Genomic DNA, 23,893 nt, shown 5'->3' on the forward strand with positions numbered 1-23,893 from the left:
TGATATTACAGAATTTAATAGCCTTTGCCTCATTTTTGGGCCTGTACAGGCTATAAGCCTGCCTGTTGATTTAGGGCCTGGCTGTCTGAGGTGGTAAGTACTACATGTTCAAGGTGACCTAGAGTAAAGAGCAGGTCTGGCTTCTATTTTTCAGGCCTGCATTTCTTTTTGAAAGGCAGGGTCAAAATGTTATAGTTCAGGCAAAGTTCTTCTCCTGCTTAAGCTTATTTCGTGTATATGCAATATTTTTGCTGTTTATTAAGTTTCCATCTTTCATTGTTTATGTTTTTGGTTTCTCTTTACATCAGATCATGTTTTCCTTGATTATATTTTCAATTTTTTTTAATTTACAAGTATTGTGTTTCTATATTTTTTGCATGGTCCTCTAATGTACCTTGTACATTGCAGGTGGAATGCCAACATCCCTGCTGAGGACTGTCCTCTGCATTTTTAGTCTGAAGCTGACAGCGGATCCTGAAGTGGTCCATTTACATTCTTTAACATTCATAAATATTGGATATCTGGTTTATTGGATTATTAGCTACAATTCTTTGTTTTTCATTATTGGATTGCGTATTAGAACTTGTTTGTTATGGGTTCACTTTTCAGGTAAACCCTTTTTGCCTTATTTTTGCCCTCTTCGTGACTATTTAAATAAATATCATCATTTAGAAAGATTATACTTTAGGACTCTAGCCAATGGTTTTACATTTCCTTTCACTAGAAGGTCATTTTTGTATTTTTGATATATTTATAAACTTAAACAAACACTTTGGAACCCAATTCACCATTTGGGGAGTGAGTAGGCCAAAGATTCTGTGTGCAGTTGGTAGTTCAGACTGCCTAGGGTGAGTCTAATTCTAGGCAAACTAAAAAGGCCCAGGCTCATTTGTGGAGCTTTTAGGAGCCCTCATAATAGTGTAAAAAAGTACATTTGAATCACAATTGTTGTTTACAATCCAATGTAATAATTACTGGGGAGAATGGCTTACATATACAGCATAGTCATATATGGTTTATTTTATTTATTAATTTATTTGAATATAACTCCCTTATTAGTTGCAATAATTAATGTCTTTCAAGGTTATTCAATAACTCCTTTGGTTTGAAGGTTGGGAAAAGTGATGGGTTAAAATTACTAATAAAATGATAATCAAGTACATGTGTTTCAATTTGAAATACAAAGTACAAAGAAACCTTTCCAGTTTCTACCAAGCAGTTAATTCTTTTTGAAATGTGATGGCTATGTGTATTCACCACCCAAAATGCATTTAGTTAGTGTGATGTGAAAGATGCAATTTACGACATACGTAAGATAATTTTCATTTACACAGAATTAGTTTCTGCTATTAGGAAATCATCTTTTAAAAGATGGCGACGAGACAAGCACAAAAGAATTGACAACGTAATGTCCAGACATATTGTCTGTGGTATTTTTCAATACACAGCAAATGAAACATAGGGTCATTGGGCTGCTCAGATACCAAAACATGTGCATCATTTCTGTTAGTAGCTGAGAAAAAATATTAATGCAACTTAAATGTTATACATGTCAATATGATAGGGAATCTAAAATATTTTACCTTGCGTTGAATAGCTCCCATCCGTGCGGATTTTGCATCAACAGACTGGTAACTGAGCCACAGACAAGTTTCCACATGCTGAATATAGCACACTGAGTCACCATACTTTATCTCTGGAACACCCATTCCATCAACTTCTTTCTTTATTCCTGAATCTAGCTTTTCCTAAACAAATAACATTTATATGTATTAACATACTGTATATGTTGTAGCAAACAGCAAAACAAGCATTAAGCCCATTATACTGAGCAGTGGCTAGGAAGACAAGAATCACTTGCTTAGCTCTGTTCACATTTGAGTCGATAGACTCTGGAGTGCAAATGAGGCATCCATTGCTTATTTTTGTTGGTTGATAAGAAACAAAAACCACAAAATAAAAACAATAAAACTTCATACTTTATATTAATATCATGACACCTGGGAGAATAGACCCTGATTTAAAAAGCCCTTTTTAAAAATCAGTTGTGCTGGACGTCCATGGCTCTCCTTCTGGGCAGCACTACAGAACAACACTATGGAAGCTACTAGAATAGTGAAAAACTGTCAGCTTATTAAAAAAAAAAACATCTGTTGTGAGGAACTGCTTGGAATAAGGCAGCTCTGAACCACCATAAAGTGATCAACAACTTGTAAAAGAAGGAAAATTGAATGAGGACTAGAGAGGAGATAACCTGTGAAAGGGGTGACTGACGTGATGGAACAAAGAAAAGCAGTGCAGGACTTTTGCATATTACATTGTTCATTTATGAATTCCCTTGAACTAGTACTTGAACTAGTATGAAACAGTAACCTTGATTTGGATTTAACTCTTTGGCTTAGACACTACTCTATTACTGCTGCTACAAATTCAGGAGTACTGATGTGCTCTAACCACTGGTAGGTGTAGTGTTACTTCATTCAGCATCAAAAACACTTAGTTTATAATCTTGTTAGCCATCTAATAAAATTGATGGTAATAATAAAGGACTGTTTGTTGATTACATATAGAACCTTTAAACTGCATACATTTGTAAAATTGACAAAATACTTTGGTGCTGTGCGCTGCCTGCATAATTTTAAACACACATCAAGAGGAATCTAACCTGTGTGTTATCTCATGTGGTCAGATAGGAATTACAAACATCCCGAAGAAAAACGTTTATTACTAACTCATCCATTTTTTAGCCTTGCATTTGGTGATGTTTCTGTAGGCCTTGATCCCAACTTTGAAAATACTGTTCTTAAGAAGTGGTTGTAGCTCTCTGCAAAAAATTCTCTAATACACTACTGCTGATGGTGCTCTGTTGTGGATAAGTTATAGAAACTGAAAGAGTGCTAATACTGAATATAAGAAGGAAAAGAACATGCTCAAGACATAATCTATGCACTTATGTGATATTTCTATCATTTTACCTTACAGAAAAAGCTTGTCTCCTAGTTTCAAAGTTATTAATAAACTTTGCTGAGCTGCATTGACACGTTTAAAATTTTAGCTGTTTGCCTGTCACTTCACCCAACAAGACAGCTTCTCCCAAGGAGGTTTATGTCTTCAGTGTTTACTGATTTAAAATACCTAAAACACTATTGGCTGCTTGCAAAATTCATTTCCATTGTCAGAAGCACACTACTGCCTCACACAGCTGGTTATCTAACTCCTGTAAATTCTTTTACTGTTAGCCAGGTGTGCTATTAAAACAAACTAATTCATTTAACTGGCATGTCTCTTTATTTATTTAAGTACATATACAAAGCCAGTAAGATTTTTTTTCTGCATAATCAATAGGAGTGGGGATTGCCTGGTATTTTGCAACATGGTATTTTCATCAAAATTAGTTCTTATCATTGTTCCGATTTCTTTTCTTCAAGGAGGCATACTGAAGGGGTAAATACTCTTCCGGGTATCCAAAACAATGCTGGAGTCATAAAACAAAGTGGAAGAAGTACAGTATCCTATTTATGATCAAATTGTAAAGCAGACATTTTTCATCCTAATAGTCTTTCAGACTACCTAATATTTTATAGTGAATTCTAGTCATCCGACCTCCACCCATCTCTAGCACCTCGAATGATTAGGTAGGGAAGTAACAAGTGAAGAAGAATTCAAATAAAAATAGTCGGACAGAACTGACTTAAACTGCACCTGAATATTTCTCTATGTCTCCTCATTCACATAAAATATGGGAAGAAAATCAATCACTGTGATATAATAGAAGATAACATAAAATGTATGAAACCTGTATAGTAAATACATTGTTTTATAAGTGCTCACCTTGGAAGACCGAAAGCAGAATGCAGTGGATTTCACATCTGCTTTTTCTTTGTCCATAAGCAGAAGACCTTTGTCTTCAGTCAGACTTAGATACTTTCCAGTTGTAACATGTCGCAGTCTAAAGGGTTGTCCCCATCGTATATGACTACCACTCCATCTGAAAAGCAAACACACAAAAAAACACCAAAACATTTACAACAGTGCACTGGATATGTAAACAGTGCCACATTCTTGAAAATGAGAAAAATTGGGAAGTTTTAACACATTACTCAACTTTTTAATACAAATATACAGTATGTATATAAAGTCTTCTCATTAAAAACATATGCATAGTATATCTACCCAATTTAAAGTTCACTAAGCAACATCTTGCACTTGCTTAGGCAGGAAACATGAGTTAAGAGGATAAGGAGTTAGGCCACATATCACACGTCTTTTGCTTTATTGAACCCTGGAACAAATCACTTAACATTTTGCTACCCTAACTGCTGAATCATGCACTAGATACTTATATGTAAGCCTAACAATTTCTCAGCACATGAACAGATTTATCAGACACAATATTACATGTCTTTTTGTCTGAATGATGCTCTTCTCACTAATACATTTCAGACTTTGAATGTTATTAGTGCGTGAGGTTGGGGTAGGATAACATAAAAAGACTGTGACCAAAAAAATATACACAATATATATATATATATATATATATAAATTGTATTTTATATATACAGTGGAACCTCGAGATACGATCACCTCTGTACACGAGAAATTCAAAATACGAGGAAAGTATGAGCGAAAAATTCAGATCTAAATACGAGCATTGGCTCACGTAACGAGCCACGTGCCAGGCTGTGGGTATAGCTTGCGGCTTAGCGAGGGGGCGTGGTAGCTGTAGCGAGCCGCAGGGCGATCTGCGGTGTCTGCGTTTCTCACCTAAGTGCACAGGTGGGAAACTGCCCACATCCATGATTTGTCCTGTGGCTGATGGGCTGGGCAGGGTTGCCACCCGTCCTTTAAAATACGGAATCGTCCAGTATTTGAGAATGAAATTGCGCGTCCCGTTTTGAATCAATACGTATGCGTCCCTTATTTTTTTGTATTAAAAGTGGTAACCCTAGCAGCTGCCATGTCTTCCCCGCATATATAGAGAAGCGCGAGCCGGTTAAGGGGGAGAAGAAGTAAAAGAAAATAGAGGAGAGGAGAGAGAACGGAGGTTGCAGGAGGAGGCAGAAATCCGCAGCAGTAGGAAGTCGGTGCGAGAGAGCGAGCGAGTACAGGCTCGCGTGTAGCTGAACAGGCGAGCCAAACAGCTGAAGCAGGACGGTGTAGAGAAGGTCAGCTGCATTAAGTGTCTCGCCTGTTGCAGAGCCCGCATGGGAGAAGCAGGTGAGATGCTAACAGAGAAGAAGCACCGGGGATTGTCATCTGTTTTTTGAAGACTGCTTCCTGTTGACGTTTTAACCTCGTGTTAAAGGATTGTTATTCTTATGTACTTTAAACCTCCACTTCACAACTGTTTTAAGGATTATTTATTTAAAGATTTATTGAATGCTCTACTGCACTTTGGACACCTGTTTTGATTCTTTTAATAATCAGTTATATTATTTACCAGTGTTATTTATTAAAGGTAGACTACAGTATATATAATTTATCAGTGTTATTTGTTAGGAAAATTGATTTTATGTTAATATATTTGGGATGCGGAACGGATTAACTGGATTTCCATTATTTTCAATGGGGACGTTTGTTCTAGATACGAGAAATTTGCTATACAAGCTCAGTGCTGGAACGAATTAAACTCGTATCTAGAGGTTCCACTGTACTGGGAAGCACAGAGTAGCAGCGAGCGGAAACACAGAGCAACGGCATCTCGCACACGCATGTAGCTTTTCACAAACAACAGAAAGAAAAAACAAAATAGCAGAAAACTAATCAAACCCTCAGGCAAGTTCCAATGGAGTAAAACCAACATCCAATGAGGAGAAGTACCCAAGAGTGAGAAGTAAAAGTTAATCACCCAGCAGATGGTGAAAGCTTATAGCCTTTGAGGCACCAATTCGGACCCTGAACAGATTCTCAGCAGTTTGCAGCAGGCCTGTGGATCCTGAGAACAATAAAGTGCTCATAATTGGTGATTCCATAGTGCATAATGTTAGAATTCCAAATTATGTCAAACTAACAGTTAATGTTAAATGCCTTCCGGGACAAAGATTTCTGACATAGAGGCTCAATTGGATAATGTTGCTGACGATGAAGTATCTACCTTATTGCTGCATGTCAGCACTAACAATATTTATTTACAGCAATCTGAGGTATTAAAGGGGAACTTCATCTCTCTATACATCAAAGCTAAAAGAAAATGTTGGAATGTAACTGTATCTGGCCCCTTACCAAGATTATGTAGCGGGGATGTGATTTATAGCAGATTACGTCCCCTTTACTACTGGCTAAAAACCTGGTGTGCAAATAAAAGCACAGCCTTTGTGAGCAATTGGGATGATTTTTTGGGAAAGGCATGGATTTTTCAAGAGAGATGGTCTATATCCTAATTGAAAGGGATCTTTTGTATTATCCCAAAATATGGCAGCAAAACTGCCTGGCTGACTGATTAGAACACCATCAAGGTCGTAGTCTGGTAATCTTAAATCACAAGCTGTTGTTTATCCCACTTGTTACTATCCTGTAGCTGTTACCCATAATCCTTGTTGTGGGGCATCCTATAAATTTAGTCATGATGCAAACCTTAAATTACTTGATAACCAAAAAATAAGGTGTACAGTTTGGGAACCCCTCTTAATTCTTTGGATTTTTGTTTATCATTGGCTGAGCTTTCAAAGTAGCAACTTCCTTTTAATATATGACATGCCTTATGGAAACAGTAGTATTTCAGCAGTGACATTAAGTTTATTGGATTAACAGAAAATATGCAATATACATCATAACAAAATTAGACAGGTGCATAAATTTGGGCACCCAAACAGATATATTACATCAGTACTTAGTTGAGCCTCCTTTTGCAAATATAACAGCCTCTAGACGTATCCTATAGCCTTTGAGGAGTGTCTGGATTCTGGATGGAGGTATTTTTGACCATTCTTCCATACAAAATCTCTCCAGTTCAGTTAAATTTTATGGCTGCCATGCATGGACAGCCTGCTTCAAATCATTCCATAGATTTTCGATGATAGTCAAGTCAGCGGACTGTGACTGCCATTCCAGAACATTGTACTTCTCCCTCTGCATGAATGCCTTTGTAGATTTTGAACTATGTTTTGGGTCATTGTCTTGTTGGAATTTCCAACCCCTGTGTAACTTCAACTTTGTGACTGATGCTTGAACATTATCCTGAAGAATTTGTTGATATTGGGTTGAATTCATCCGACCCTCGACTTTAACAAGGGCCCCAGTCCCTGAACTAGCCACACAGGCCCACAGCATGATGGAACCTCCACCAAATTTGACAGTAGGTAGCAGGTGTTTTTCTTGGAATGCGGTGTTCTCCTTCCGCCATGCAAAGCTCTTTTTGTTATGACCAAAAAATAGCACTTTGTTCCGAAATGAATCTGACTTGTCTAAATGAGCATTTGCATACAACAAGCGACTCTGTTTGTGGTGTGAGTGCAGAAAGGGCTTCTTTCTCATCACCCTCTATACAGATGTTCTTTGTGCAAATTGTGCTGAATTGTAGAACGATGTACAGATACACCATCTGCAGCAAGATGTTCTTGCAGGTCTTTGGAGGTGATCTGTGGGTTGTCTGTAACCATTCTCACAATCCTGCATTTATGCCGCTCCTGTATTTTTCTTAGCCTGCCAGACCTGCTGGTTTAACAGCAACTGTGCCTGTGACCTTCCATTTCCTGATTACATTCCTTACAGTTGAAACTGACAGTTTAAACCTCTGAGATAGCTTTTTGTAGCCTTCCCCTAAACCATGATACCAAACAATCTTTGTTTTCAGATCTTTTGCGAGTTGCTTTGAGGATCCCATGCTGTCACTCTTCAGAGGAGAGTCCTCTCAAAGGGAAGCACAACTTGCAATCAACCACCTTAAATACATTTTCTCATGATTGGACACACCTGTCTATGAAGTGCAAGGCTTAATGAGATAATCCAACCAATTTGATGTTGCAAGTAATCAGTACTGAGCAGTTACATGTATTTAAAGCAACAAAATTACAAGGGGACCCAAACTTTTGCACAGCCAGTTTTTCACATTTGGTTTAATTTCATACAACTAAATAGTGCTTCACTAAAAATCTTTGTTCGGAAAACACCTCAGTACTCAGATGTTCCTAGGAAATGAAAGACATACCACTGCTATCTTTTTTGTTGAAAGAAGAGTAAATTATTATGCAGGCTGAGAGGGGTTCCCAAACTTTTTCATATGACTGTATAATTAAATAAGACCAAGAGATAAAACAGACCCTCCACCAGGGCACTTGTAATAGTAACTTACCGTAGATACTCGCGTATTAGTCGATCTCGCAGATAAGTCGAGTGTATTTTTAAGCCGAAATTTGTTATGACCCGCGTATAAGTCGAGGGTAAAACTTGACAACTATCAGAGATAGAGGGCGACAATCAGCTGTTAATGGCGACAAAACTCACTGTCATGTCACAGGCATTCCCTCTGTGCTTGGAGAAATGCTAGACTCGTTGACTCGGCAACTAATCCTTGCGTGTGTGTGAGTTGCGAAATGTAAACAAATGCAAACAAAGGCAAAATGGCATCGACATGTCACAAGGGAGCGAAGCGAGTGCAGAAAAGAAAACACTCGGCAGACGATTTTTTTACACATTATCGCTGAGTCGGACTCTGATTTTTCAGAATCAGATTTTATTGACGGTGATCAGGAATCGAGCAAGAGAGTGAGAAGCCGGCATCAGCTGATCGGACACCAGCCGATGCCGTGCCAGCTGATCGGCTGCCAGCTGAACGCATTTGCACAGCCGATGCACCTACGACAAGGTTCGCGTGGGAGGAATACCCAGACATTGATCCATAGGAGCCGAACTGGCTACCGGACTTCACAAGATAGCATGGCTTGCTGTTGGACACGACAGATCACCCACTGCTGGACTACCTCAGGCTGCTCTCTCCTGATGCTGCTTTTCAGCTACTGTCAGACGAGACAAACAGGTAGGCAGAGAAATTTTTTGAATCGCGGGCTGCGCTTGCATCGCATTGATAGCATGTGTTGCCTTGGTTCTTTTGATTCCAAATCTGGTTGCAAGTGGCAGCTAATGGTATGTTTGTTATCCAAAACCTGCAAAAGCTAATGCTCAAATTCAAGTATTTCAAAGTTTAAAATATTATTTAATGAAATTAGAAAAAAACTAGCTAATTAGCAATAGTATTGCTGGCTTATAATTATTGCAAAGACCATGGGAAACCATGAAGCGTTGAGTGTACAATGTCATTACCCAAATTCTATGGACAATTGTGTTGCCCCTTGGCTTATTAAACATTTGTTCTCTTGGAAGTAAAGCTATGTTGGTAAATGATATTATATTAAGTACAAAATCTGATCTGTGTGTTCTCACTAAAACCTGGTTTGGTAAATCTGACACACTTCCCCTAGCTTAGGTGTCACTAGATGGATACACATTCCATCATAAATCTAGGGATTCTGGTCGAGGATGAGGCCTTGGAATAATTCATTGTGACAAAATGCAAAATGCTTCTAAAAATTTAGGCGACTTCACATCCTTTGAGGCATTCATTTTAAATATTAAAACAGATTCCAACACAATTGCAGTGCTAGTCTACAGACCACCAGGGCCATATTCATTGTTCATGACTGAATTTGGCAACCTTTTATCTGATTTGGCTGTAAATTATGATCATGTAGTGTTGATGGGGGATTTGAATGTACACATTGATGTGGAAAACTGACACTTTTAGCAAATGTTTTACTTATTTGTTAAATTCAGTAGGATTTTGTCAGATTGTTAAAGGTCCGACTCATAATCATAACCATACCCATAGATTTAATTATAACTTACAAAGTTGAAATTGAAAATGTAAACATTGCTTCATTAAATTAAGTTATTTCTGATCACTACCTGATTATGTTTGATTTGGTTCTGCCCTTACCGATACACTCATAGATTTAAACAAAGACAGTGTGACATCTAGATTGTAATTCTGCTTCAAAATTTATAGATACTTTTGAGTAAAACAAGTGTAGTTGTGGAAAACCATTTAGATCAGTCAATTTCAAATGTAAATATGAAAAACAATTTAAATCAGCTAACATCAATTTAATATGACCTTGAGAGATGCTCTGGACACAGTGGCTCCCCTTGAAACAAAAGTGATCAAAGCATGAAGAAACTCACCCTGGTTCAATGAGAGCACTCGAGTTCTTAAATTAGAGTGTTAAAAACTGGAGCGCAGCTGGAGAACAACAAAGCTGCAGGTCTTTCAAATTGCATGGACAGAGAGAGTTAAAAAATATAAAACAGCTCTCTTTAAAGCTCGCTCAGACTACTATTCTAAAACAATAGATAACAATAATAAAAAATTCTCATGTACAGTTTACAACAGTGGCTAATTTAACAAATGAGAATTTAGATCTACAGTGCAAAATACCAACAGACATTAGCAGTACAGACTTTATGTACTTCTTTAATGTAAAACTTAAAAATATAAAACCCCATATCTCAGAATCACAGTGCAAACCTCATAGTAGCCTGGCAAACCATGTCTCGCCTTGCATTCAACACTTCAGAAAATTTGAATCCTGTAACAGAACAGGAAATCTTAACTTTAATTTCTAAAATGAAACCTACTGCTTGTTCCCTAGTTCCAGTACCAACAAAACTAGTAAAAAGTGCAATGGATGTTCTTGCAGAACCTATTCTTAGCATTATAAATAGTTCATTATTGCATGGCACAGTACCTGATGCACTAAAAGTTTCAATCATTAAACCATTACTTAAAAAGTCAGACCTAGACACACGTGTACTTAATAATTATAGACCCATATCAAATTTACCCTTTCTCTCTAAAATACTTGAAAAAGTAGTCGCCAGTCACTGACCGCACTGGTCATTGTACAGAAATGGCACTAACACGTGTTTAAAATGACATTCTGATATGCTCTGATGAAGGAAACTCTACTGTAATTATGTTGTTAGACTTAAGCGCAGTGTTTGACACCATTGACCATTCTATGCTACTACACAGGCTGGAAAATGATGTTGAGCTTATAGCCAATGTTCTTGTCTGGTTTAGTTCTTATTTATGAAATCGATTACAGTACGTACATAAATGTGCTGACAGAACTCCATCATTATACACAGAAGTGAGATATGGTGCCCCACAAGGCTCAGTACTGGGACCTTTACTGTTTTCATTTTACATGATTCCACTGGGATCTATCATTAGAAAACATAATGTTAATTTTCACTTGTACGTAGATGACACCCAGTTATACTTTTCTTTTAGACCAAATGAAGTTTATCCGATGTTGTCTTTAATTAGTTGTTTTAGTGAATTAAATTAAATTAAATTGGATGGATGAGAACTACATGTCTTTAAACACAGATAAAACAGAGATGCTAATTATTGGAAGGAATGATGCTGGTCGCAACAATATATTGCCATTATTTAACTGTGCGATTAAGGGCTATACAGAAATAAACTGCATTGTATTGTGTTGTATTTTCATTAATGGTATATGTCAAGCTAAGTCATCTCTGCTCTGTATTGCCTATGTCATATTTTGCAAATACTAGTCAAGGGGTATGTCAGATTAGTCAACCGCAGTCATCATCTTGATGCAGGTCAATTTGCTGGTGTGTGGCTTAGTTGTCCTGACCTCAGGGTCAATTACAGAAAAGGGTAATAAAGTCAAGTTTGAATGGATGAATCCCTAAATGATTTTCTCACACCTCTTTGTTATTTACTCCTTTTTTGGTGCCAACCCTTCAACTTTGACTTTGATTCTTGTGTTTTGTTTTGGTTTTAAAGATTTGAGTTGCTTTATTTCCTGGTTTTTGATCTTAGTATGTCTTGCTTCCCAGTCATATCTTGTGTTTTTCTTGTTTTGTTATCATCTTTAACAAATCCTTCTATGTTCTCTGGGTCCAAAAAAAAAACAACTTAATTAGCACTAGAACTTACGCAACTCGTAGAGTTTCCAGTCTCCACAATGATCTTGCATGGATGGCTACTGCTCCACCTTCATAATGGACTGATCTGTAAGACAGTAAAAGTAAAAAGAAGCTGGAATGTCATTGGAGGCAGTGAACCTTTTTTAAAGATGTGTAAAGAATTTCTGAATCACCATCTTATAAAGTACGATAACTCTCTGCTGAGCCTAAGAAGCCGCTAGACAAAGTACACTGATTCTAAAAATTACACTATGCCATCTTCCCTCTGTGCCTTTTGTCATTCCCAAGGATAAGCAAAAACTACTGGAAAGAACTTAACTACTACAGCTACAAACAAATGCTATATGTGAATCAAACAGCAGTTATTTTTACATTAATACAAATTCTGTAGCAATGCTTTGCTAAGAGGTTTTTTTCCTAAAAAAAAACAAAAATCTGCATACATTTTCATTATAACAGTTTCACTGTAGTCTTATTGTAGTGCTTGAACTCTAAGTATATACTGTAGCTGGCAGTTAAAACAAGAAAAAGTACTTTAGTAAACATCCAGTTCTACTAATTTGCCACTTGTCATTATTTCTTTCTTAATTTAACTTTAAAGCAATATGAGTGATATTACTATGTGATATTCAGAACTTTTCAGAATCTGCACAATACAAAATTGTTGCTACTGTTTATCATTCCTGCACACAGCATATTTTTGCTATTTAAATTTGCATTATGGGTTACTTAGGCTTATGCAGCATCTGCTGGCATGTATAGTACCAGTAACGAAACAGTGTAATATTCCTGCAAATAATAGCGGTAATATTATAGCTAACCCAGAGACACGACACACATTTGATTTTCTCAGGGCTCTGAAACTGACCTCAATTACTAGGAAAACAGAACAACCCTGTTGGAAAGACAAATATTGTTATTTGTCTGAACATTTAAAAATTATTCAGCACTTAGTAGGCTTCTGGCAATGGGAGATATCAACGGCAATCTACCAATGGACATTACTTTGCTGTTGATTTGAACTGTGAGATTAAACATGTCATAAATACCCAGTGGGTGCCATGGTGGTGCAGTGGTAGCGCTGCTGCCTCGCAGTGAGGAGACCTGGGTTTGCTTCCCAGGTCCTCCCTGCGTGTAGTTTGCATGTTTTCCCCGTGTCTGCGTGGGTTTCCTCCGGGTACTCTGGTTTCCTCCCAAAGTCCAAAGACACGCAGGTTAGGTGCATTGGCGATTCTAAATTGTCTCTAGTGTGTTCTTGATGTGTGTGTGTGTGCCCTGCGGTGGGCTGGCGCCCTGCCCAGGGTTTGTTTCCTGCCTTGCACCCTGTGTTGGCTGGGATTGGCTCCAGTGGACCCCCGTGACCCTGTAGTTAGGATATAGTGGGTTGGATAATGGATAGATGGATAAATACCCAGTTTACTCAAGGCACCTGCATCTCAGATGCATTTAGACAGACTATACTTTAAATGCGTCTTTAGCAAAGTGCAAATTACCAATCTGACAACTTGATGGATGTTTCTTGTGGAATTCAACATGGTGGGTGCACCAGAGTTTTGTAAAGCATATTATTGATTTAAGATTATTCAAAGTTATTGTCTGTTTTTACCTGCATTTTTATTACTCTTTAATTTAATATTGTTTTTTGTATCAGTATGCTGCTGCTGGAGTATGTGAATTTCCCCTTGGGATTAATAAAGTATCTATCTATCTATCTATCTATCTATCTATCTATCTATCTATCTATCTATCTATCTATCTATCTATCTATCTATCTATCTATCTATCTATCTATCTATCTATCTATCTATCTATCTATCTATCTATCTATCTATCTATCTATCTATCTATCTATCGAGAGAAGACAACAGAGGTACAGGATGTTCCATAACATGGCAATTATTACAGCTCTCATGAAAGCCACAAATGTGCTGCAAGTCAGTCTGGATGCATGAACGGAGTTAAGACTGGTAGGATTAAATTCTGCTTGGATTATCCATTAACCGCGACTGCCTGTCCAATCTCCATAAGCATCACCACACATTTTTCTATATTTGCAAATGACTGGAGCTCCTGGTTAAAAGAAAACATATTCCTGTGAAAAAGCAACATGCAGTGGTGTTATGGTATCTTGCCACTGGTGCTAGTTTTTATACCTTATCCAATATTTTTGGAAAATTCAATCCATCAGTAAGGCCATTAAGGATATGTAGATCAGTCACCCACAGGGAAAGAACCTCCATGAAATTGTGGGTGGCTTCAATAGCCTTACAGTGCAATTGATACACACAAATAACTATGCAAACTCAAAAAATATCTTTTACAACTACAGTCTTCCTGCTTCATCAAAAAATAACTTTGGTTAAAGCTTTTGGCTCACCACTCCCATTTGCTTTGAAGCCAAAGAATTGCCAAATTGGCAAAGATGATTTTTTTTTAGCGTTAATTCATCTGTTCTTTTCTATATTTCATGAAGGACTTTTGTACCTTATTACAATGCATGACTATTAACAGCGAGGATTACCTGTGACCCAACTGAAAATTACAGGAATTTCACAACAGCAATGTTGACTTACTTACACTGGTGATGACCCACCCCAGGTAATAACATCATCAATCAGCTGTGTCTAAGAGGATGATCGATCAACCTGAGAATGATACACGCCCAGCACTTTCTTTGCTGTTGTTTAAGAAGGGCTGAAAACTCAGGCCTAACATAAATTCAAGCATATCTGACATATAGCAGTTGTTATGTTTCAGCTAGGTTACTGCCATGTCAACTAAATGGGAAAATGTTGTCCTACATTGACTAAAATTGGATAGAAATTCTCGTGTGAAAAACAGCTTTAGAATTTTTTAGAAATTGACCAGAATTGATTGATGCTATTCTAAAATAAGCATGACAGGTCTTTGCAGAACATCTTTATATATTGAATTAGGCAGGGGAATAAAAAATATATTACTGATTAATGTAATTGACACAAATGCGACTCTTATACATTGGAACGCTGAACGATGTGCTACTGAAAATAGATTTGACTGCAGGTGTTCGCCTCTTCTGAACTGATAGAAGTATAGCTTTGTTCTTTCTCTCTCCCTCTCTCTCTCTCTCTCTCTCTCTCTCTCTTTCTCTCTCTCTCTCACTCACTTATACCACAACTGCCAAGCAAAAACAGCACAATACACAGCATATTTCTATCCTCTATTTCTGCTGGTACCAACTAATCAATCAAAATGAATTGCATAGCACTGGGTAATATTCTTAAAGGGGTATGCTTAGTTATTACACACAGTTAACATGCAAGGGACTCATACTCCAACACAAAATTGTATTTCTTATTTCCTTTTGCATGCACATTTTATGTCTGACGTTTTAAGGTGTTCACTAATTTTCAGCATACTGATAAAATGATTTTCTCAAAAATAAATACTGAAAGACGAATTTCATTCAGTATACCAGATCAGCCAGTATATCAGCCACTACTAGTGAAAGATGCAGTTTTTTCAGGCAGTTGATGATGGCAATGCTAAGATGGGCATACAAAGTGGTAGAGGTGAAGATGTTACAGTAAACATTTGGTAGTTGTAGATGATTGTTGGTAAAAACGGATTAACATAATCTCAAGATATGCTTCACAGCTTTGTAAAAGCAATGAAAAGACAGATGAGCTTTGTGACAAGTTGATGGAGGTGATGTCTGGGTTGCCTCAGAGGGATGAGAATGAGCAACTTGAATCAGCATGTTGGAGCTAGTGTTGATGGTTATGAGAGAAAGGATTTCATATTCATAGGAATGTTGTAAGTGGCCCTGCGGTGGGCTGGCACCCTGCCCGGGGTTTGTCTCCTGCCTTGCGCCTTGTGTTGGCTGGGATTGGCTCTAGCAGACCCCCGTGACCCTGTAGTTAGGATATAGCGGGTTGGAAAATGGATGGATGTTATAAGTGACAGGACTCTGAAGCTTGGTGATACAATGAAAAGTGTTATGTGCAACAACATGTTTGTGAAGGAGGAAAACAAGTTGGTGAAATATGAATCTGGTGTTGTACAGAATATGAAAAACTAAGTTGGTGAGCAAGTTGTTCGGGTCATGGTGAAAAATATGATGTGAACCCCACAGAAGGCAGTATATCACAGCTTTGCCTGGTTGTAAAAGAGGTTTTAGTCACAGGTACAGTATGTACCGAGGTTAAATGTCTGCAAACTGAAGGAGGAGACTGTGAAAAGAAAATTTACTCAGATAATAGTAACAAGAATCAGAGGAATCAGAAGTAGTCTGCAACTGGATAAAGGGACAGATGAGACACAAGGAAACATGGTGGTGGAATTCTGAGGTAGAGAATGTGATTGAGAAAAACAGGAGATGCTATAAGGATTTGGGGAAAACAAGGGCAGAAGTTGACTGGAAGATTCAGAAGGAAGCAAAATGAAATGCCAGAAAAGAAGTTGGAAGAGTCTAAGAAGCCAAAAGACACCAGCTTGCAGGTGAGCTGTAGAATGAGGTACAAAAAAAAGACAAATATGTTCAAGACAGCAAAGTAGGTGCCAAAACAAAGCCAAAATGATGTAGATGTGACACAGGTATAAACAGGATGTAGTTGGTGTGACACAAAGAAACGGGTTGGTAAAATGACAGGGTAGAAAAGTCTATGAGGAAAAGAGGAGATGCTATAACAAGGGGAAACAAGGGCAGAAGGTGACTAGAACATTTATAAGGAAGCAAAATGAAATGCCAGAAGAGCAGATGCAAGTGTGCAAGAATCCAAAAGGTGTAGGTTTACAGGTGAGCTGCTAATGAGGAAGAAAATAGGAATATGTTCAGGACAGCAAAGCATATGGCAAAAGCAAGACAGGATGAAGTACTGCAGGTGTGAATTACTTGCAAAATGCCAAAGGGAATGTTATGATTAATACTGTAATTAAGGCATTAAAGATACTTAGAAGTATAGTGCATGGAGATGGTGCTGAATAAGATAAACAAATAATGTTCATTGTGAAAATATAGAAAGACCATGCTGTCTGGTTTTGAAAAAGAAAGTGGCAAAAGCACTTAAAAAGAGAAAGATAGGTAAAGCTCTGAGGCCCCACTGTTGTGTTGTCATAAACGTTGAAGATAGTAGAAGGACCTGGACATGAATGGTTGATAAGATGATTATGCGTGAATGTAGAATTCCTGAAGACATTCCAGTATACAAAGAAAAAGCTGATCCATTGGATGGTTACATCAAGTGATCATTCTTTTGCAGCAGGTAATGAATTTGGTTGAGAGAGTGTTAGTGTACCAAATCGGAGAGATCACGTGAAAGTTGAAGAAATGCAGTTTTGTTTTCATACTTAGGAAGGGAACAACAAAAAAGTCATCTCTGCAGGGATGCAAATGCAGAAAATGCACCTGGGAAAGGAAAAGAAGCTGCATTGTGTGTTTTTAGATCTGGTGATGTGGCCTGCAAGAGGTAGTGAGGTAGGCATTGAGAATTCAGGTGCGGATGAACGGTTAGCATCTGCAGTGATGTCATTGTATGAGGACACATAAATGGATGACAGGACAGCTCATGGGGATAAGTAAGAGTTTTGAGGTGAAGCTGGGGTTGCACCAGGGATTCATTCTGAACCCATTACGTTTTATGACAGTGACTGAGGAGGCAATCAAGAAAGTTTTTAAAAGAGTGTTATGGTAGTACTTGCATGCTGATGATCTTGTATTGATTGGAAAGGGTGAAGCAGAACTGAAGGAGAAGACATTGAACTGGAATGCTTTTTTGGAAGTGCAGGCCCTCAAGGTAAATACAATGCATTTGTTGATGGAAGTGGATACACAAAAGGTGTAGTGTTGTGAAGGGTAATCTGTAGGTAATGAGTGGAATCTTTACTTGCAGAAAGCATGAGAGGGGTTCAAAATGATAAAGTAGTACTAGAAATTTAGGTATCAGCAATGAAATTGTTTTAGAGAAAGTAGAGAAGTTGTGAATCTTAGTGGACATGTTGGTCGCAGACAGAGGTATAGGCAAGGCAGTGGGAGTAAGAGGTGCATTGGAGCTGTCCCCCATTTTAACTTTTAAAGGAGTCTCTCTGGCATTGAAAGGAAAAGTTAATAAAAAGCTGTGTGAGTAGTATGCTCTGTAGGATTGAAAAGTGGCTGCTGCTAGTGGAAAAAAAAGAGATGAGAATGATCAGATGGATATGTGGAGTGTCATGGAATTAGAGTGTAAAGAATGTCAAGTTAAGAGAAAAACTTGGTGTGGAGACAATAGGTATTGGTGAGTTGGTGAGGAGAAAGAGAGTAGAGTGGGTTGGGATCATGGATCAAAAGGCAGAGGATGGCTGGTTGAAGAGGTGGAGATAATAAGGACAAATGGGAAGCCAAAGATGATGTTTTTGGAGGTAGTGATGAATGATGTGAAAAGAATTAATGTCAATCCCAAGGATGCAGAGTACCATGGACAACAGAGGAAAGAAATTTCAGGATAACCTTCTAACCTGGGTAAAACTGAAAATGGCTGTTAAACCAGTGATGAGGGATGACGATGATACTAGTGTTGAAGTAGAATATATTAATAAATAATACAGTATGCACAATGATATACGTATTTATATACTACAAAGTGATTTGTGTTTTTACTGAAAATTATTCAAGTTCAAGCACTTTATTGTCATTGTGTAACACAATGAAATTACTTTTTGTGACAGCCCCAAGGTGCATTTAAAGAAAAGTCAAATAATTCCAAAAATGTTGTATACAGTGTGAAGTGATCAAGTAAACAGAGCAAATTATTATTGCTTAAAGTACAGCAGCATAAATTGTTATTGCACCTGTTAATGAATAGTACATTACATATTATATATTGTATTACATTAGTATATTGCACATTACCAATATAGCTTACTGCACATGTTCAATTAAAAATGATCTCACACTGAGGAGGTTCAGAGTTCAGAAAGTTTATGGCAGATGGGAAAAAGCTATTTTTTAGTCTGTTTGTGTGTACACAGATTGACCTAAAGCGTCTTCCTGACGGGAGGAGCTCAAACAAAGAATTTCCAGGATGAAATTTTTCTTTAATCATTTTGCATTTTCAAATGTGTACAGTGCTCCGGGATTAATTTTATGCACACTATTTAAAAATAAATGTCATTTAATTTGAGAATGACGTGTCTTTAATCATGTCCTTACTCTAAATTTTCTCACCTTCGCTGATCTTCCCCATGCTCCCCTGAAGGCACGGTCAAACATTCATCCATATGCCCATGTAATAACCGTAAAACATCACCACCAATAAGGAACCCTGGAAATAAGAAGCACCTCAATTATATTAAATTGTGCATAGGATGCAGAAGATATACATACAATTTCTAAATGATTAATTCCTGAAAGTAAATCCCACACATTAGTTAAGATTATCAAGAATATAACATAGTTACTTTCTTCTGACATTAAAGTTTAGTTAAAAATTTGTAAAAATTAGACAAACATTTTTGATAAAACAACATCAATTGAATGGAAGTGGATTTGGTGAAGTTCAAACTCATATAAATAAACCTCAACACAAATATGCAACACAAAAACGAATGAAAAGATTAGTAATCGTACACCAACAGTTCAAAAACAACTAATGTAACATAGACACATTTAAACATATTAATCAAATTAGCATTACTAACTTTAAAAGTTAACTCATGATCATGGGAGTGGGAAAAGTGGGTCAGAAAAGATCTTAATGGCTTAGTTTTGGCCTGAAAAGTAAAGTATGATAAATTAAATATCATGGACGTAGATACCCTAAATTAACAATGCATGCAGTACCTATAGCTACTAGTACCATGTCACAATTACAGGTAAAAATGTAGTTTAAAACAATATTCACAGATTCACTTTTTAAAAATGTACTATGCTTAATATCATTTACAATTCACAATGAATTTTTAAGTTAATGACAAACTAATTACAAACAAGTAAATGTTATAACAGATTAGTAATGTACCATTACAGTGTAACAGAAAAAGCTGGGTACCCCTGGGTTAATGCCACATCCCACAGACTTAGTTACCTGGAAACTCTAAATTAAATCATTAGAATAACTGTGACAAGAACAGGCCAACTCGGCCCAACAAGCTGATATATCCCAATCACCAAGTTTCTCCAAATAAAATCAAGTTGAGTTTGAAAGTCTCTGAAGTCCTCTTCTCAACAACACTACTTGGTAATGTATTCCAAGTGGGTATGATTCTTTGCATGAAGAACACCTTTCTAACATTTGTTAGGGAAGGTACATATTCCCTTACAACAGTTTTTGTAAAAATTCCATTGCTGGCACTGAACCCAACTGATGAAGTACACATAAATGAGAATAGAAAAACTGTGATTAATAGGAAATGATCTAGCAAGTGTACGATGATATATGGTTAAAGAAACCATGAAAACGTTTATATAACTCTTTAATTACAATGTTAATTCAGATGCTTTTCCTTTATATGATTTTCTCACTAGCTTATGCACTTTCGTTTAATAATAGGAAATCATTAGTCCCATAATGGCTCCAAACAGCTGACTGAGCTAACTCAATAGGCAACACTCCCCCAACCTATCAATACAAACTGACAAAATAATGTTGCATTGTACAGATGCTGCAATTCCATAATCATAGTTCCTGAGCTTCACAGCACTCAGCACTCTACTTAGTAAAGTGATGTGCCCCCACCAATAACCCTGATATGACCCTGAGTTATGCCAATTGCTCAGTGCTCCAAAAGACTCCTACAAAATGATGATATTGTGCAGAGATACATTCGTGTAGCAGTAAAAAACACATGATTGCATGAACTGGCCAATGGACTTGCAATATTAATGTAAAATGGCAATAACATCCAGAAGCACTCCAGTGTGGAGTTCAGTATTACAATATGGGAAAGACGGGGTTATCAAAGTGTCAAGAACACAGCGTAACAATACAAAGTACAATAAAGGTCACACCAATGCCATGAATAGGTGATGCTCACAGTGTTATGGGAATAATCATTTGTGTTACCACATCCTCCACACTACTCTGTGAAGTGTTTATATACAGTAGGTCATCCTGCACAGTTTGTACAATTAATGGGGTCACATAGTGTGCTTATAGTGGGATAGTCCTTCCATTGGACAGAAGGTACCGCAGTGTGTCAATGCAGCCATGGTTCTGGACAACCCAGACATCAAGACTGGTGCATTAAGATGGGAAGAGGTACATACCATATGAGACAATCACTTTTGCACCAGAAGTGTCCAAACTTGAATTATATGCAATTGTCTTCTTAAAATAGGTACATGGTCACTCGTCATTTTTCCATGCAATCCTGCACTGGTGCCTTGAATGGGCTAACCACAAGAAGGAATGTCAGCATGTCTTTAGTGATAAAAGCAGATTGTGCCTGGAAATGAGTGATGGATATTGAGCGACTGTGCCCATTGTATATACAGCTGAAACAGAGAGGACCAAAACCAAGTATCATAATATGGGGTGCTGTCAGCTACAGTGCTCACTTATGTCTGGTGTTTGTTGGGGAAATACTAACCAGCGTTACATGTTTAAGAGATATCTTTCAGCAAGTCCTGATTGTTGTTGCATGAAGAGGGAGAAGTGTTCTTCAATCAAGACAACACCCACCCATATTCTATCCATGCAACTGAACGAGAGGCTGTTCTTCAACTTCCCTACCCAGCACAATCACTGGATCTCTCCCCATTTGAGTAAATATGGGATGTGATTCTACGGCATGTCATCCACAGCCACCATCAATGAACTTTGAAAAGTTCTGCCTACAGGGTGAAAGGGCATGGACTGATATTACACAGAAGGACATTTGTATCTGTATGATCATTTGAATGTCAGAGTGCAGGCCTGTATTACAGCACAGAGAGGTTACAGCCAATATTAATGCGAGTATACTGCAACAAATGATACTCTTATGTGCTGAAAAAACCATGTCACATGACCTTGTGTATGTAATCATGTTATTAACACACTCATATGATTCTCCTATCTGAATTTTAGTTCTACAGTGTGCCGCTTAAGTCTTACGCAACTTTTTATTGTGTCAAAATTTCCAATTGCACCTGCTGGTCTCGTCGCTGCACCATGTCAAATGACATGAATGAAAATTGCAGCCCATGTCACATTTACTGACAGAACTGATCTTTGCCTCTTTTTTTGGAAGCCAATAGCATGCTGCCTGACAGAACGAAGTGTTAACAGCTGCAGTGAGTTCAGTGGCAATCTCTGTCCTTTATTTCTTTTTCACATTGTGTTATGGTATGTATAATAGCAGACATCAAACAGACAAGCTTCTCATCTGTTTGTGAGATCCACAGCTCCCATGCTGAGCAGTACTGTACCGGTGCTTTGTAAAGATTTAATAGTGATATTGCATTCAGCCTCCTCTTCACTACATGCTATGCACTGTACTACCTGCTAAACACTTTTTGGTTTTCAACTATCACAAACAAAGAGCCTGCCCCTGTGACCAAAGTAAAAATCAAATATGTTTGATTTTTATCCTAGCCAGTCACTGACTAGTTGGTCTCAGTCGTTAGGTATGTCACATTAGATGAGCAGCTTCATTGGAGCGCACCACCAACTGCTACTGACTGGCTAAGACTATGTAAATGAAGGCTAAGATTGAAAATCACTGGAAAAGCTGTATAAAGAGATATGGGCTTTACAGGGTGTTTTCTTTTTACGTTCGACTATTGTATATTTTACATTAAATTAGTCCCTTGCCGGTTGTTGGTTAACTGGGAAGCCATGGTGACACACCCCTATGACAATGAAAAAAAAAATCAACTCATGGTTTTTAGGTGCACCTGCTGTCACACTCGTGCGAGTAGGAGACAGCTAAAGGGCCTGAGTAAATGTAATACTACACCAGACCAGGGGGTGGCAGAGTGTGCTGACTGTCTCTCTCAGTTTCTTGTAGACCATTCCCGGAAAATCTCGCCAGGTCCTGACACCTCCGATGACGTCACTTCCGGCATCTCTGATGACGTCACTTCTGGCTTCGGCACCTCTGATGACATCACTTCCGGCATAGATGACATCATTTCCTTCCCCGGCCCTTAAAACTGCCATCTTACCGCCAAGTATTCAGTTCTGTTTTGGACTCAGTCTTGTGAATATCTCTGTTCAATAATTTCAAAACTTTTACAGCCGGGATATAATATACAGGTGGCTGCCCCAAACCTTTATAATGTCTGGAGATTCATTCTTCTCACACTGCATAAGATGCATAAAGCATCTACTGTCGTTGTAATGTCCGTCTGTCCGAATGAAACAGCTAAAATTCGATACTCTTATTCTTCAAGGAAACTTGTAGGGTAAGATAATTTTCTTTGAAATATCTGGAGTAGAGTACATCATATAATTTTTCAAGTATGAAAAACACATTTAAAAGCATAACACAAAAAATGCCCTTCCACCAGTTTAAGTGATGATCTTTTACTCAAGGTTAACCAAGTAATCAAAATCTGCCACTGGTATGGCCCTACTTTATATTGCTATATTCCATGTATAATAATTGTATTTTTTATTAGAGTTTATATTATATTGCTTATATAAACAGAGGCTTTAGCTGTATCGGATTCATGTTTTATATTGTTCTTGCTTATTATTATTTATAAATGGTGACAGTCTACCAAGCTGATGCCAAGAATAAGTGGGGTTTTGTGAGACACCCATTACAGTCAAAATTCTAGGAGTCGAGGCTGTTATATTAAATATAATATGGACCAACAAACACAGGGCGGGTCACACGGTTCACAATGTTAGTAAAATTACTCATAATTATAATATGAGTGGGCAGTCAATAGAGAACTGTATGATTCACAGACAAACCTGAACACCTAGAGCCAGAGGGAAATCAGACATCATCTGTTTAAATTCTCTTGTTCTCATGGGAAGGTGTTTGGAGGGAT

The 23,893-nt window shown here is 37.7% G+C and overlaps 1 protein-coding gene across 3 annotated transcripts in view; it reads right to left on the bottom strand.

Moving 5' to 3' along the window:
* The window catches only part of ryr2a (ryanodine receptor 2a (cardiac)), a 657,734-nt gene that overhangs the window by 308,389 nt on the left and 325,452 nt on the right, over positions 1-23,893 (bottom strand). For all 3 annotated transcript variants that reach the window (XM_051919561.1, XM_051919560.1, XM_051919559.1), the window contains exons 8-11: positions 19,136-19,232; positions 11,966-12,040; positions 3,832-3,988; positions 1,584-1,748 (exon numbers count right to left, since the gene is read on the bottom strand). In XM_051919561.1, coding sequence (XP_051775521.1) covers positions 1,584-1,748; positions 3,832-3,988; positions 11,966-12,040; positions 19,136-19,232 — 494 coding nt within the window. The remainder of the gene's footprint in view (positions 1-1,583; positions 1,749-3,831; positions 3,989-11,965; positions 12,041-19,135; positions 19,233-23,893) is intronic.

Source organism: Erpetoichthys calabaricus, chromosome 15 (assembly GCF_900747795.2).
Source record: "Erpetoichthys calabaricus chromosome 15, fErpCal1.3, whole genome shotgun sequence".
NCBI lineage: Eukaryota > Metazoa > Chordata > Cladistia > Polypteriformes > Polypteridae > Erpetoichthys > Erpetoichthys calabaricus.